The sequence below is a fragment of the Thamnophis sirtalis genome, unplaced genomic scaffold (genome assembly GCF_051295495.1).
Source record: "Thamnophis sirtalis isolate CommonGarterSnake01/CBP01778 unplaced genomic scaffold, rThaSir2_p1.2 scaffold_10, whole genome shotgun sequence".
Lineage (NCBI taxonomy): Eukaryota > Metazoa > Chordata > Lepidosauria > Squamata > Natricidae > Thamnophis > Thamnophis sirtalis.
Window position 1 is genome coordinate 15,901,096 of NW_028261390.1, and position 16,251 is coordinate 15,917,346.

Sequence of the window (16,251 nt, forward strand, 5' to 3'; positions counted from 1 at the left end):
AAGTTGTGAATGCTCCAACACTGGAAGATTTTAAGAAGAGGTTGGATAATCATTTGTCTGAAGTGGTGTAGGGTTTCCTGCCTGAGCAGGGAGTTGGACCAGAAGACCTCCAAGGTCCCTTCCAACTCTGTTATTCTATTCTATTCTATTCTATTCTATTCTATTCTATTCTATTCATAACTCTACACAAGAAAGCTGGTGAAGTACTTCCAATCGCTTCTCGAAGAAAACTGCGCCTGCGCACTCCATTGCGTTCCGGCCGTTCCGCGCGCGTGGACATCATCTTCGCCATTCCATGTAAAGAAAAAAAAACCTCCTCGGCTACTGAGGTGAAAAAAAGAAACCTGGACCAACGGGATGCTGGGCAGAAGGAACGGGCGGCGGAGGGGAGGGAACCACACCTATGAGGTCATCAGTAGGCGTCTTTTTGAGAGTAGCGGGCTTTCTGAAAAACCCAGGGCCGCCCGGCTCCTGGCAAAGCGCTCGGCGCGTCCTTCCGTCGTCATTACGGTCGCTGTTGTCGCGTCACCGCTGCCGCCGCCGCCGGGTTCTTTCTGCCCCCGCTTCTCACCTCGCCGCTCGTTCTGCCGCCGCCGCCGCTCTGCAGCCGCTCCTTGCCTGCCCGGTCGGGGTGGGCCCGCGGTAAGGAAAGCGCGGGAAATAGCCGGCCTGAGCTGGAAGGATGCTCGCTCCCCGGCCCGCCCGGCTTTCTCTCTCCTCCCTCCCCTCCCCCTTCCCGTCTTTTGTCTCCATCTCTTTCTCGGCTCAGCCACGGGGGGAAAAAAAAATCAGGCCCGGAGGAGACGTGGCGTGGACGGGCTGCCCGAGGTGCTCCCTGAGTCTCATGATCGTGGTGGGCTAGAGACCCGGATTGGGGGGGGGGCAGGCAAGCGACCCCAAGGAAAGGCGGATTGGGGAGGCTGGAAGAGATAAGGGAAAAATTTTTTTGGGGGGGACCGAATAAAATAGGGAATTGAGGTGGGGGGGAGGAAAAGCTGTGAGGGGGGACCCTCAGATGAGGTGGGGGGCACGATTAAGGCCTGCTGGATTCTGGAGAGAAATGTTGCTGCATCGGGGCGAGGGGGGCGATGGAGGAGAACAATAATGTGGGGGGAGGGAAAAATCTGCTGTTAAGAGGGATGTGCGGTAGGAATCTCGTTTCTAATCAATGCTGAGCAGAAGGAAAACTAAAATCATGCCAGAAGGGAGGGGAAGACGAATGATCTGCCTTGGGAGGAAGAGCGCCTTTCTGATGAAGAGAGATGCCCTTGAATGGGTGGAAGATATCCCGCCTTTTCACCAAGCGAGCTAGAGGAAATAAATCTTATCTAAGGCATAAAAAAAAATTCTGTAGCTATTAGGCATGCGTTAAAAAAACAAAGACAAAACAAAAGGAGAATTGCTGACTAGTGAAATAATGATCTGTGGTCGTGGATGGGAATGCAAGCCTTGTAGCATCTTGTATTTTATCTATTTATTTGATTTGTCAGTTGTTTACAAGATATAAGAATCAACATGAGTATGAATGAAATGGGGACAAATAAATGGGGACAATAGGCACGGTGGTATGCATGTGCACGCCCCTTACAGACCATTTAGGAATTGGCTGAGGGCCACACTAGACAGTCTAAGGTTAAAGTTTTGGGGATTTGAAGATGTAATAACAGAGTCAGGTAGAGCATTCCAGGCATTGACCACTCGGTTGCTAAAGTCGTATTTTCTGCAATCAAGTTTGGAGCGGCCGAAAATCATATAATAGCGACTGGCTGCACCACCTGACAACCCTAGCCCAGGACCAAAAACAGTGGCGTCAAATTTCCATGGAAGTCGCCTATACCCACGATGGGTGAAGAGGCGTCAAGTACAAAGTACAAGTACCTTCAGTTTGTATTTATTGTGTGCTCATGTATTGTTGTGGTTGAGGCTGAAGTAGTCATTGACAGGTAGCACATTGTAGCAGATAATTTTATGTGCTACGCTTAGGTCAGACTGAAGGTGGCGTAGTTCTAGGTTGTCCAAGCCCAAAATTTCAAGCCTGGTGGTGTGGGATAGTCTGTTGCAAGCAGAGGAGTGGAGTACTCTTCTCGTGAAATACTTCTGGACCCGCTCAATTGTATTAATGTCCGATATACAGTGTGGATTCCAGACAGATGAGCTGTATTCGAGAACTTGTCTAGCAAAGGTTTTGTATGCCCTAGTTAGCAATACAATATTATCGAAAAGAAGCTTTGTAACATTAGGTTAACAACTCTTAATGCCTTTTTGGCGATGCTGTTATAGTGAGCTCTAGAATTTAAATTGTTTGATATGAGTACTCCTAGGTCCTTGACAGAGTGAGGGTCATCTATGAAGTTGTATCCGCCTAGCTTGTATTTGGTGTTCTGATTTTTCTTACCGTTGTGTAGAACAGAGCATGTGTTGGTTGAGATTTGGAGGTGCCACTTTTTTGATGAATATAGGAAGTCCTCTTTACAACTGCCCCATCTAGAGAGTTAGAGGTGGTGATGAAAACTTTTGCAACTGATCCTTGCATTTAGGATCTTTACTGGTTGTAAAGCAAAGGAAAGCTGAATGAAGCACAGTGACAGTTTCGTTTAGCGCCCACTTGGATTGGCGGCTGATCCCATTTGTGATCATTACTAAATGAGGACTACCATTACATTTATACAATATAATGATCTTGATTTTCTGCCGTAATGTTATGTTCAGTCTTGGTTTAGTCGTAGAGATGATTTGAAATATTTTGATGTATTAATGACTGTATTTGTAAAAATCAGTGGTTTTGAATTATGGGGTATTTTTATATATACATGCAGAGTTGAAGGTTGGTTGCAGACTGTGTTATAGTAGAAATAAAGTATGTGAAAATAAATTCAGTGCTTAACCAATGATTCAATATTGAGAGCAGTTAAGCCCGTGATGGTGAACCTATGGCACGGGTGCCAGAGGTGGCACGCGCGCCATCGCCAGGTGCTGGAAACGGCACGAAAACAGCCAAAGACGCCCAAAAACCAGGCCGTTTTTGACTGTTTTTCAGGCCATTTTAGGCTGTTTTTTGGAGCTCTGGCGGAAGAACAAAAAACAGCCTGAAAATGGCCTGAAAACAGCCCCCCAAACCAGTCAAAAAACAGGCATGTGCGCGCCGGCCAGCTGGTCTTTGGGTTTCCGGTGCATGTGCATGCATGCATGTTCTGGTTTTGGCACTCAGTGCTGAAAAGGTTCGCCATCACTGAGATGGGCCAATGCCCCTTGATTTTTTAATATGTATTTTTTTAGATAAACCTTTTCTTGGGGTGAAGTTGGTTGTCTGTTGGTTAGAGACATGAATATGCATGTACATTCAGAGGATGCTGTGTTGGATAAGAGGCAATAATTATTTTCAAAAAATGTTAGCATATGAAAATGTTAAGGGAATATGGAACTGCAAATTAATGTATCAAAGATTGAGGGAGTTGTGTCAGACAGGGGAAAAAATGGAACAAAATGTTATAAAGTAAATGTTAATGGCAAAACCTACAGCAAATAAATGACTATGTGAATCATGGTAGACTGTTCCCTGAAAATAGAAAAATGGTGGAATTTTAAATACAAATGTTGATAATAAAATTCTAGGTAGTTTATGGTCTGTAGCAGGGGATGAACATTTATTAAAAGAATTTAAAATGCATACAAAATCATGCTTCCGTCTACTTTGTTATATGTAAATAAGAATTGATTGTCATGAAAAATATAAAAGTAACTAATGTAGTGTGGATGTACTACAGGTAGTCTTCGACTTACAAGAGTTCATTTATTGACCATACAAAGTTACAATGGCACTGAAAAAAATAATTTATGACCATTTTCACTCTTACAACCAGCATCCCTGTGGTCATATGATCAAAATTTGGATGCTTGGCAATTGATTCATAGTTATGATGGTTACAGTGTCCTGGGGTCATGTCAACAGCTTTTGCAATCTTTTGACAAAATCAATGGGGAAACCAGATTCACTTAAGAACCATGCTACTAACTTAACAAGTGCAGTGATTTAATTAATAACTGTGGCATCGTAAGATGGAGCAATACTCACTTAACATAAATGTTGGATTTAATTGTGGTCGGAAGTCAAAGACTACCTGTTCTTAATATGAATGTGATAAAACAAGTAAAGAGAGTCAAGAATGAATGGGGGTTGAATCACTAGATTGAAAAGTGAGTGACCACAATAGAAAAATACCTTGAAATTGTTTAGTCATACTGAGAGAATGGTTCTATAGGGAGATTGAGAATGGTGATCAGATGGAGGTGTTGACATCCTTAAAGAGAGAAGACGGAAAGTTTAAAACGTGGAAGGCAATGTATTTACATAGGGGAAAAGGGTTTGAAAGGATAAAAAGGTATTGAATAGATTTTTAAAATGTGGAAGGCAATGTATTTACATAGGGGAAAAGGGTTTGAAAGGATAAAAAGGTATTGAATAGAACAGTTAATGGTGGCATATGTAAATTAGAGTTACTTAAATAGCATTTTCTTTTCTGTGGTTAATTTCCTTTGCTCACTATTTCTCATTGACTTGCTCTACTGTGAAAGGATAACTTAAAGCATGACAATAGCCTGCAAAGACTCATGTTGCAAGGCCACACTGCAAAAATGTACATTTGCAAAAGGCTATATTCTCAGTCAAAGCACATTCTAGAATAGAATAACAGAGTTGGATGGGACCTTGGAGGTCTTCTGGTCCAACTCCTGCTCAGGCAGGAAACCCTACACCACTTCAGACAAATGGTTATCCAACATCTTCTTAAAAACTTGCAGTGTTGGAGTATTCACAACTTCTGGAGGCAAGTTGTTCCACTGATTAATAGTTCTAACTGTCAAGAAATTTCTCCTCAGTTCCAAGTTGCTTCTCTTCTGGATTAGTTTCCACCCATTGCTTCTTGTCCTACCCTCAGGTACTTTGGAAAATAGCTTGACTCCCTCTTCTTTGTGGCAACCCCTGAAATATTGGAACACTGCTATCATGTCTCCCCGTGTCCTTCTTTTCATTAAACTAGACATACCCAGTTCCTGCAACCGTTCTTCATATGTTTTAGCCTCCAGTCCCCTAATCATCTTTGTTGGTCTTCCCTGCACTCCTTTCTAGAGTCTCCACATCTTTTCTACATCGTGGAAACCAAAACTGAATGCAGCATTCCAAGTGTGGCCTTACCAAGGCATTATAAAATGGTATTAACACTTCATGTGATCTTGATTCTATCCCTCTATTTATTCAGCCTAGAATTGTGTTGGCTTTTTTGGCAGGTGGCTCACTGCTGCCAAACACTGCTGGCTCATATTTAAATAGTTGTCCACTAGGATTCCAAAGATCCCTCTCAAAGTTACTACTATTGAGCAAGGTACCACATATACTATACCTGTGCATTTTGTTTTTCTGCATAGAGCTTCTATAACAAAAATGTCAAACTTGTCAAGATACATCATGTGGTGCATCGCGACTCCCCCCCTCATTAAAATGGGGGTGGGGATGGCCAGCGCGTGACACATCTGGCCCAAAGGCCGTGAGTTTGACACCCCTGTTCTTTAACTGCAGATCTTGAATATGGGAAGAAAGCTCATGATGCTATTAAACTGCTCTTCTTGGCATCTCAGAACCTCAGCAAGATGAAAGAAAACGATTGCTGGAATGATAGAGGATAAATGAATCTCTTCAACCTCAAATTCCCAGGTGTTTTCTAGGCATACAAATTATAAAGGGAAGTTCTTTGTACATATTTCCATAATATAATATACCCACCATTGCTCTTTCTAGTGCCATGTAGGCTACGCAGATTAGCAACATAACTATTCTATGTAAAGGGCCTCAAGTGTTGAGACTAACAGTTTTGTGAAGGGAGATAGTGAACTTATACAAACCCATAAACGTCTTTGTGTTATGCAGAAGGTGAATGTTTTTAAACGTTTGGACATTGTACTACATTGTGCCACAACCTTTATAGTCTGGGTCAGAATTTCAAAATAAAAACTTTGTGAGTGGATCTTAATTTTATTTATAGGCAGCAGCTTTCAGAGTCAGAACATTTGCTTATATACTCCTTTGCTACACAGATGGAAAAGGGTGAAATTAATTGTGGATTTATAGGTACAAATGAATGGTTTTGTCAGATCTTTGATAGTGTCCAATAGGAAGGCTGAAAAGTGAACACCATCTTTCTAGCCTTTAGAATGATCATTTGCAACTTTCCCAGCTGGCTTGCAACAAGCAAAATCAATGGGAGAAGCAGGATTCACTTAATGACTGCATGATTCATTTAAAACCTATAGCGATTTGTTTAACAATTGTGGTAACAAAGGTGGTAAAATTGAGTGTGACTCATTTAACAACCACCTTGCTTAGCAATAGAAATTCTGGTCCCAATTGTCATAATTCAAGGGCCATCAGCATAAGGAAATTTCCCTGTAGTGGTTTCTGAATGTTAGTTTCTGTCTTTATATCATGTGGACACCCTTTTGACTAAGCCTGTGGAGATTCTCAGTCATCCAGGTCGTGGTGTCCCAATGGTGCTTTTCCAGGAGGCAACTGGACTTTCTTGGGGTGGGGGGGTGGGGGGGTGTTTTTTTAAGAGGTCTTTTTTTAAGACATTTTGTTTCTCATTCAAGAAGCTTCTGACTGGATGGTGGTGAATGGAAGGATTTATATTCTTTGCAGATAGCTGAACATTTGCATTCTTTTAGAGAGTCCTTGAGGCCACTAGAAGGTTTCTCTCCCTCCTCAGGGTCATCCAAATCCAAATACTGCAAATGGGTGTGGAGCCTTCTTGGCTGCAAGATGTTTTCTTCCCTGAGTCCCTTCACTGTTGAAGACAGTTGCCGGCTGTTGAGGATGAGTTTGTGTTGTCTGCATCTCAAACTGAAACCTTTTGACTAATGTAAATATTTTGACTCCATAACATTGTTGACTGAACAGACTGGGATTGCATCAAGACAATAGGCCAATAGTACAATGGTATTCTGTATCCGGTTAATTATCCAGTCTGTTCTAGCTGCCAAATAACTGCTTGAGATAAAGAGCTGTGCAGATTCTTCAAATGAAGTTTTTTTAATAATATGTAAGAACATATACTTTTCTCTCTGAATCACAAAAGTAGCCACGGCTTTCTCTAGACTTGTAGAGATTTTTTTTTTAAAGCTTCTTCTCTCAGATTCGGGTGGTATCATATTCTCCTGTCTGGGTATGGGAATATGATGAGTATGTATGTACAGGATTATTGGTAGAATGGCTATCCAATGACCCAAATATCAGATTTCACAATATTTGTCTAAGTTTTACCCTGTTTGAAATCTTAAATGTCTGCAGTGGAATGCATTGTGCTTATATTTTTGTCTGTAAAAATGCCCAAGGGGATGGGTTTATTTGTTTTTGTTTTAGAGTGGTCTTTGGAATCATGATTAGGCTTTATAAATTATGCCTAATGGCCTAGTGTGATACATTAACTAAGTAAATTCTACCTTAGTCAATAAACAGATGTTTTATCTTGGCTTAGCATGACATGTGCACCCAAGAATAGTAGGAGTGGGAAGAAAAAGCTAATATTGATTCATGGCGGCTCCATATTTATCTAAAATACATCTGTACTGCTTTTTCAGGACTCATGCTTTAAAGGATCTTATAAAAAATAGGATCCTATGGTATAAAAGTCACTAAAATTATTTTAGTGATTAAATAATTAAACAAGTATATTAATAAGTAATTAACTAATTAATTAATTTAATCTTAGAATTAAGAATTATCCAATCTAATACATCTAAGGAATGTATGAAGAGAATAAGTAAACGTTAAGAGTTTTGGTAGCATCTTGCGATGCAGGAGTTTGTCTTAAAATGTACAGCATTAAAACAGTTTGGAAAGAAATATCTGAATAAACTAAGACAACAATAGAGCAGCGCTGACTGATAACCCACAGCTGACGCTTGGTAAAATACACACTTTAGACTACATTGCATCGTTGATTATCTTCATTAATAACTTGCCTTATTTTTTCTCCAGTTGCACTCCATTTATGTGGGGCTATTATAATTCCCAGCAATTTTGAAACCGAACATTATAAACTGGCAAACGTGAAGAACGAAGATCATGAGTTTGTTTAATCTGGACCGCTTTCGCTTTGAGAAGAGGGCCAACATTGAAGGACAAAATGCTCCGTCTTCAGATTCTCCTGAAGATCAGAAAGAGCCCACTGTTTTCAGTACTGTAAGGAAGGATTCTACAGTTCCTTCTCCTTCAGAAGATCATGCTACTACTGTTGGTGGAGAAGATGATGATGATCATACTATTGGACCAACCTCTCCAGCATCTGATGTGTCTGAGGAAACCGGTAAACCCTGGGTCCCCCCCCCCATTTATAAATCAATCAAGATCCTATGAATATCACTTTACTGCTCTAAGGAACACTTTAAAATATTACTCCAAAACAAAAATGCTGGTATTCTCTAGAAAACTAGTTAGTTACTTATTAAATTACAAGATTCAATCTGGGTTGGTCACCGGGACCAGAGTTTTTTTTCCCTGAGCCTTCAGACCAGTGGTGGGTTGCAGGCAGTACGCCCCGGTATGGGCATACCGGAGCCAGCCTGGAGCACCGGATACCATTCCAGTACCCACCTGCCCTCACTTCTTACCTGTGCTTTAAGCTTTTGGCGCTTACGCGCACGGTGCATATAGCACCTGCACAGTGCTCCGCCAAGCAGCTGGAGCATCATGGAGACTTGTGGAAGTGTCGCAGTTCAAGAACTGCCAATCACTTGCTGATGATAAATCAGGCTGTGCTGAAGCTGACCGGACTGTTTGCTGCAAGGAGGCAAATTGCTGGGAGGCAGAGGCAGATTTTTTTTTTCTTGTTTTCCTCCCCAAAAGCTTAGTGCGTCTTATAGTCCAAAAAATATGGTAAGTAACCTAAATATTAGATAAATCTCAATTCAGGTAAGATGAAGTTTTTATTAGAAGATTATTTTGTTAGTAGGCAATGTTGCCAATTAAGTGGCATTCAATCTCTTCTAAATGGAGCTTGTTGTGTATATTGATTTTTTTTAAAACAAAATTTTCCATTTCCTTGGCCCCATAGATTACATTACAAAATCATAAAACAATTAGTTTTGTGTATAAATGTTAATCTTTAAAAACATATTTTTTTGCTCTTGTTCAATGAGAGATCTATGTCTAATCCATTCTGAATTTATTCAATGCTTTGGTGCACATATTCTAAACTTGAGAATAAAATATTCTTGAACTCAGAGTTGGTGATAGTTATATAAATCAGAAAATTTTGGGAAACTACATATTTAATTGGAACTATTATCAAATAGAGCATTTATATGTAAACTATGTTTTATTGAGTCCAATGGACTTCAAGTTGCAAGTTTTTTTCTAAATTTCCATCTTGCTATATCAGTACATCTTTCTAGCCATATGGTACTATTACAGCTTGTCAAACTTTCACTATGCTTCAGGGGGGCATATCAAATATGCCACTTTATGTGTGTGTTTTCATTTGTCTCTGCCATCAGTTAAGAATTCTCTGTGTTAAAAATTCAGAGTTAAGAACAATTTTTTATTTATCATTGTATCACAAAATACATCTTGGTTACAAAAGGCATTTTAATTCTGTTTATGAATAATGTATATTTTGTATCGTTCATTCTGCTTCCAAAGATGATTCCAGTATCCCAGAAACTCCTGAAGCTAAGAGGACAGTACAATCCAAGTATTTTAAATATAAGAAAGATGTTATTGAATTGTCATCTGAGAGTGAAGATGAAGAAGTACGAGGGACATGCAAAAATAAAAAGCAATCCTCGGTTTCTAGAAGGGATGTTATTATAATGTAAGTTTTATAACTTCTTTCAGATTAATTGCTTAGTTTAAAATTAAAAATCAATCTGGAATCTTCAGGATTTGATGTTCAGGTTTCCTGGGGTGACCTGGGGCATGGCACAGAGATAACACTTGAAGCTGGCAATTCAAATTGCTCCAAATTTCTCCAAACACTCCCACGTTTCTGGCAAGTCCCAGATCAAAATGATAATAGAGCATATATATTGCAACCTCTGGCTGCATATAGTGCAACCCAACACTGTAAATAGCAGAGCTGCACAGCAATAAATCCAGCAAGTTGAAGAGTCCAGTAAGCAAGGGCGCACAAAGAATGTCCTTAAATCTTTGTCCCCAGGTGTGCTTTGTGAGGAGGGGTGGAGCCAGCTCAGTCTACGCTGTTCTTGCCTTCTCTCTACTCTCCATGCTCACGGATCAGGATGGGGTGGTCCTTGCTCATTGCCTGAGCTCTTTCTTTCATGTTCACTGCTTAGCCTCTCTTGGTCATCCAGCCCTGGTTCCTCCCTGCCTACAAGCCGTCCTAATCCTGAAAAGCCCTGGCCCGACTGACCTGCTGCTTCCCATTTTCCTCCAAAGCCAATGAAGCTGCCCCCTCAATCTCTGACGGCTCCAGTTCCAGCTCGTCTTGCCGCACAGATTCAGGCTCCGATGGAGACATCACATATAAAATTTTCAGCATAAACATAATAAGATGGTAAACCACGAATTTTAGTGAACTTAATGGATATAGTTCTGAATAAAATACAGAGATTCACCATAAAATTGCTTTTAATTAGTAACATTGTGAAAGTTGTCAAGTAGATGCTAAATGATAAGATACATTATGTCAAATACTATAATCCATATCAGATATTTCCAGAAAGGTTTCTCTTATTTAAATTTGAATGTTCTTCCCAATATGCCTTTCTGATATATTGGTCTTGAATATTTACTGTTTTATTTTTTGCTTGTTTTTCTAAAGTTCTAGGTTGAACATAGCATACTGAATCAGAATCATAAATGAAATCAGAAAAAATAATTAACTAGAATAAAATATTCCAAAATGGAGCTTCACGTGTGAGCACCTACCCAAATGGAGCTTTGTGTATGAGTGCTTTTGGGTGGCCTGTTCCAAACAGGCCACGCCCCAGAATGGGGAATGGGTTGGGGATCTAAAATCCTAGGAGCTAAAAAAAATCTACATCATTGTAAAAAGAATGCAAAAAAATCTTCTAGATTAAAGAAAATAAAAATTTCCTGTTTTTCGTAAGATTTTTTAATAGGTCTATAATTTTTGATTTCCAGGAAATTTTCTATTATCATTCTAATGTCTAACCACTGTTACCTAATGTATGTTTATGTATTTTGTGATGTATTTTTTAATTCTGCAGTAAAAATTGTCATAATATTTTATCTCCACATTTAGTTCTGAACCTTCTGATGACGAAAGTGAGAATGAATCATCACAATCTCTCCATAAAAATAGTCCAGCTGAAATGTCAGATGCCACAGAGGAAGAGGAGGAGGAAGAGGATCTGAATTACTGTAAACTCCAAACATTAAAAGAACTTTTCCCACAAAAAAGTGACCAAGCATTATTAAAGGTACAGTATTATAATTATCAGGAAATATCATAGACATATCTTACAGTTGTGGGTTCTTTCCGGTTCAGCCGAACCGGTAGTGGTTTGGGGGCCTAGGTCACTGGAACCAGCAGTGACCCAGGCCTGCCACGCCCCCAAACTGGTTCTCTGCGCATGTGCAGAAGCATTTTTATTGCATTGTGCATGCACGCATTCGGCGCGCACCAGCGAACCAGCAGTAGAGCCTGCCTGAACCCACCTCTGATACCATGAATGTCTGAAGATAAATCTCTCTCAATTTCTTGTCTTCTCTTTCCCTGTATTTCAACAGCCTTAATCAGAATATAGGTAGTCACTAAATGAGTGTTTGTAAGCCGAGGACTGCCTGTATTAGAAAGAAGATAACAATGATGTATTCAGCCTCTGTGTCTCACACACACATATACTGTATATTGCACTTCCGAATAAAAATGCATAGGATTTCATAGCAAAATTTTAAAGTAATAATAATTTTAATCTAGAAAAGAAATTTTTTCTCATCTTCTTCTTGTAGCTCATAGAATCAACAAATACTATGGATGAAGCTATAGCTGCTGGTCTAAAATTGTTTGATGAAGGTATACGGCTATTTTTTATTGATTTTTATGATTTTTTTGTAATTGACATGTTTGATATAACTACTATATCATCCCACCTTCTTATTTATTATTTTTCAAATATTATATAGACTTGCTGACATAAATACTAACAAAAAACTTACATAAAATACTGAAACTTGTATACAAGGAGAGTCAAAAGAGCAACAACTTTGTTACGTACCTAATGTCACATGTTCTTAAATTCTTTTTCCCAAAGTTATGAGAAGTCACTAAGTGTCACTCATTGCTAAATACGCACAAATAGGTGGTTAATTCCTACTGTGCAAGTAACTTTTTTCAGAAACCAAACATTTAAACCATCATTTTATGCATATAAACTTATCCTTAAACTAAAATATATGTTATAACATACTGCATGTACAGAAATCTGTTAAAATTGCTTAAATTGAGACCTTGTAGATGCACTTTAAACAAAATGCTGTTCCAGTTTTACAGTGTTTAAATACTTCACAAAGATGTTTTGTTTTGATTTGGTTCCTTGTTTCCCCATTGCCCTCAGCTTCTTCTTTTTTTTTAACAGTGTTTTCACATAACAGTAAAATTTCAGATCTTTTTTATAGTAACTGACAAAGACACAATAGTGGGTATTTGTGTACAAAGAATCATGGAAGAATAAACAAGTCTGTAAACAATGGCCTAGTTTTAAGTTCCATTATTGAACACCTGTTTGTCGAAGAGGGAGAGATTAATCATTTCTTCTAAAAGGCGACAGTTGATTACATTGTGAAAACGAAACAATAAGGGACGTGTGGGAGAGCTTCCAGTTTCAGCGTAAAATTGAGAGGGAGAGACCCGAGGGACGTGTGGGAGAACTTCCAGTTTGAGTGTAAAATTGAGAGGGAGAGACCAGAGGGACGTGTGCGAGAGCTTCCAGTTTGAGCGTAAAATTGAGAGGGAGAGACCAGAGGGACGTGTGGTAGAGCTTCCAGTTTGAGCGTAAAATTGAGAGGGAGAGACCAGAGGGACGTGTGTGTGGCTGCGCGCGGTCATTCGCTTGCGAGCTTCAAGTTTGAGCGTAAAATCGGGAGGGAGAGATTTTCGATCTTTTTCCATACATAAAGCGCATCGGGTTATAAGCCGCACTGCCGGTTTTTGATCAAATTTTAGGATTTTCAGTGCGGCTTATGGTCGTGAAAATACGGTACATGTGGCATTTTTATCTACTTACCATGTCCTTCCCAAAGACTAGGGATAGGCAGATACTGTTTAATAATATTGCCTGTATCATTGCAGGATGTGAGCTATTCCAAGTAAAGCTGTAGTTTGCAAGTGACTAATGGTGATTTTGTCAATGCTAAATGGTGTTCAAGTGTATGAAGCAGCCTAATGTTTTTACTGCATATTGGACTGCGACTGAATTTGAGCAAATGTGTTTATACACTCTAGAATTTATAAAATTATAATTGTAACTTATGGGTTAGGATCACCACCACAAACTAACATAAAATCAAGAGGGCGTATGTGTTAATGAATAGACACTGATATATATTGAAGATACTGAGCTCACACACTCATCCGAATTGTAGTTTGTGAGAAGAGAAGACAAAAAGCTGTGTTTGTTGCAATAATGGCAATAGATTTCCCATTAAATGATATACATCTTTCACACTGTAAAGTAAACTATATTGCATGTGCATAAACAATACTAAAATACTGTCTGGAACTTGTATAAGAAATAAGTGTTTCAAAACATGTAGGTGGGAGGCTAATCTTAATCGTTCTACAGTACTATTTTAAAGAGAGAATTATGATTGTGAGTTTAGTTTATGTTTTTAAATAAGACAGCCCAACATAATTTTATTAAAGTATTTTACTGTTCCTGAAATAATACAAATAACCATAATCACATAGATATTAGACTGAAAGTCCTTTTCAAATTATTAATTTAATGTACTTTTTTACTTATAAAAGGAGGATCTCGAAAGAGAAAGCTTGAAGATGGTGAAATGAACAATTCTGAAGATAAGGATGACCAAAGTGCAAAAAAGAAAAGACTTGAACCTGTGAGCATTTGGTCATATTTTCAATAAATACCAAAACCTAAACTAAGTGTGGAACTCAGTAGCAAAAGCAGAAGATCACAAACTTCACTAAACTTTTGCTTACTCTATTCAAGAAGTGGAAAAATTCCAGTAGTCTTTGTTGATGATACCTGCTTAATATATAAGGATCTTGCTCTGCTTCTGCTCTGCTAAATACATTTTTCATCTACCGTATTTTTCGGAGTATAAGACACACCTTTTTTTCTCTTAAAAAAAGTGTGAAATTCAGGGTGTGTCTTATACACTGACTACAGTATTTTTGGCCTCCCGAAGCCCCACCCCTTCACCAAAATGGTCATATATACCTTTATGGAGACTTTCAGATAGCTCCTTGAGGCTGGGGAGGGCAGAAATGAGTGAAAAATGGGGCATTTTTTGCTCAATTTTGTCTCCGCAGCCCCCAGGAGCATTCTAAAAGCCTCCATAAGGCTATGCATGCAAAAAAGTTTGACAAAAAAAGGCTCATTTTCATGAAAAACGGCCTATTTTTTGCTCATTGTTGCCCCCCCTCCCCAGGAGCACTCTGCAAGCCCCCCCCCCCAGTATTCATGCCTTTTTTTAAAAAAAATGGGCCCATTTTCGCAAAATACAGGCCATTTTGGGGAGGTTTGCAGAGTTCAAAAACTTTTTTTTTCCTTTCAGAAAGCTCTTTAGTTGGAGGGATTGATGAGAATTACATTGATCAAGTACTGTGCCAGCAGAAACAAAGTTTTAGGTGCTACAGGTCAGCAATTTCCTTCTCCAGCACATGGATAAATACACCTGGAAACATCTACCTGCCTGCCTATCTCTCTCTCTCTCTCCCTATCCACTTTATTTCTCTCCCCCCCCTCTATCTACCTACTCTCTCTCCCCCCACCTATCTACTGTATTTCTCTCTATTTTTCTCTCTATTCCTCTACCAACCAACCAACCTACTCTCTCTCTCCCTATCTACTGTATTTCTCTCTATCTCTCTCTATTTCTCCCTCTATCTCTCTACCTACCTATCTACATACTCTCTCACTATCCCTACCTACTGTATTTCTCTCTCTCAATTTCTCTCTCTCTCTCTATCCCTTTATCTACCTACCTAACTATTCTCTCCCTCTCCCTACCTATCTACTGTATTTCTCTCTCTTTCTCTCCCTCTCTATCCTTCTATCTACCTGCCTACTTTTTTTTAAAAAATTGCCTCTTCAAAACCTGGGTACGTCTTATACTCTGCAAAATACGGTATTTCATGTCTTCAGTTAATGGCGATATAGCTGCTTGGATTATGCCATTAAATGCTAAACATGGCCTTGAGCCTGTTTGCACAATTTCTCTGTACCATGGTCTGTATTTGATAGTGATAGGCATGGAATACAATGGCTGGATAAAGCAGTAGGTGGAGCCAGGACAAAAAACTGAATTAAAATTAATTTAATTAAATAACTGGAAGTAATATGATTAGTCTGGCCCTATTTTAGAATTTTGTCCTGTTACATTCTAAAATATAATTTGACATCAACTTTGAGAGTTTTCTGAAGAGTTCCAAAAGTCCTGGGACCCTAGAGTTATGTAGTGCCACTAAAGATTGCATATCAGTCTGTCACTAGACTATCTACACCTGTCTTTGATTAAAATCTTTGTTTACTGAATTAGTGGAAAGTAGAGAGAGAAAAATATGTACAGTCTTAATTCTGATTAAGCTACAGCTTTTGTGTATAGTTACAGATGTCTGTCTATCTCTCCTTCTCACTCTCTCTTGTGAGAGAATATTGAATATCAAAATTTCACCGTAGTATCTGAAATGCTTAGTTTAATTTTATGAAAAATAATGTACAGTGGGACCTCGGGTGCCGAACGTAATCCCTTCCAGGACTTCAGTCAGCACCCGATTTGTGATTGTGATCAGAAGCAAGACAAACTGCGCATGTGTGCACACACACAAAATGGCACGGAAGGGGAAATCGCTGAGGCAGGGAAAATCACTGCAGCTGTGTTTATTCGACACCCGAGGATGTGTTTGTGACGTGAGTGAAGCATTTAGCATTCGGTCGGCACCCGAGTTGTTCGTCGTCTGAGCCGTTTGGGATCAGAGGTCCCACTGTATTGATCCAACCATTAAGCACTGCTAGTTTACCTAAATGGGTTTT

The 16,251-nt window shown here is 39.3% G+C and overlaps 1 protein-coding gene across 2 annotated transcripts in view; it reads left to right on the forward strand.

Moving 5' to 3' along the window:
- The first annotated feature begins 529 nt into the window (after nt 1-529).
- The window catches only part of SMARCAD1 (SNF2 related chromatin remodeling ATPase with DExD box 1), a 42,143-nt gene continuing 26,421 nt past the window's right edge, over nt 530-16,251 (forward strand). For both annotated transcript variants that reach the window (XR_015697860.1, XM_087724108.1), the window contains exons 1-6: nt 530-642; nt 8,027-8,354; nt 9,689-9,860; nt 11,274-11,451; nt 11,984-12,047; nt 14,001-14,092. Coding sequence is in view for 1 of the 2 variants with exons in the window: in XM_087724108.1 (XP_087580234.1) it covers nt 8,114-8,354; nt 9,689-9,860; nt 11,274-11,451; nt 11,984-12,047; nt 14,001-14,092 (747 nt within the window). In the remaining variant the exon portion in view is untranslated. The remainder of the gene's footprint in view (nt 643-8,026; nt 8,355-9,688; nt 9,861-11,273; nt 11,452-11,983; nt 12,048-14,000; nt 14,093-16,251) is intronic.